Here is a 410-nt window from a genome sequence, read left to right as displayed (position 1 = left end):
TGACGAAGGCGGCGTAGGCGGCCAGCACGATGCCCGCGGGCACCCAGTAGGCGACGCTGCCCAGCGAGGGCAGGAAATCCACCACGAAGTAGAGGTTGATGGCACAGACCAGCACGGCGATCAGCGCCATCACCAGCTGCCCCGGCCTGGGGGGTCAAGGGCAGGGCCGGGGTCAAGGGCAGGGGAGGGAGGCCTGCCCCTGCACCCCTGCCGGACCCCGGCTGGGAGCATGCAGGTGGGACGCAGGGTCCCCCCCCTTGCCCCCCCACTCACAGCCCGTTGGTGAAGTCGTTCATGAGCGGCCGGAGGCTGGTGAAGGTCAGGACGGGCAGCACTGCGAAGGGCAGCTGGCGGCACAAGACAGGGTGAGGGGCGCAGGTAGGGCTGGGGGGACGGGGCTACAGGGCAGG

General features: G+C 70.7%; 1 protein-coding gene across 1 annotated transcript in view; it reads right to left on the bottom strand.

Moving 5' to 3' along the window:
* SLC11A1 (solute carrier family 11 member 1) overlaps window positions 1-410 on the bottom strand; it is a 29,240-nt gene that overhangs the window by 18,928 nt on the left and 9,902 nt on the right. The window contains exons 13-14 of the mRNA XM_019522819.1: window positions 274-347; window positions 5-146 (exon numbers count right to left, since the gene is read on the bottom strand). Coding sequence (XP_019378364.1) covers window positions 5-146; window positions 274-347 — 216 coding nt within the window. The remainder of the gene's footprint in view (window positions 1-4; window positions 147-273; window positions 348-410) is intronic.

Source organism: Gavialis gangeticus, unplaced genomic scaffold (assembly GCF_001723915.1).
Source record: "Gavialis gangeticus isolate Ggan-Ray unplaced genomic scaffold, GavGan_comp1, whole genome shotgun sequence".
NCBI classification, from domain to species: Eukaryota; Metazoa; Chordata; order Crocodylia; family Gavialidae; genus Gavialis; species Gavialis gangeticus.
The sequence above is the reverse complement of the archived record's forward strand: the minus strand, read 5'-3'. Positions and strand labels throughout refer to the sequence as shown.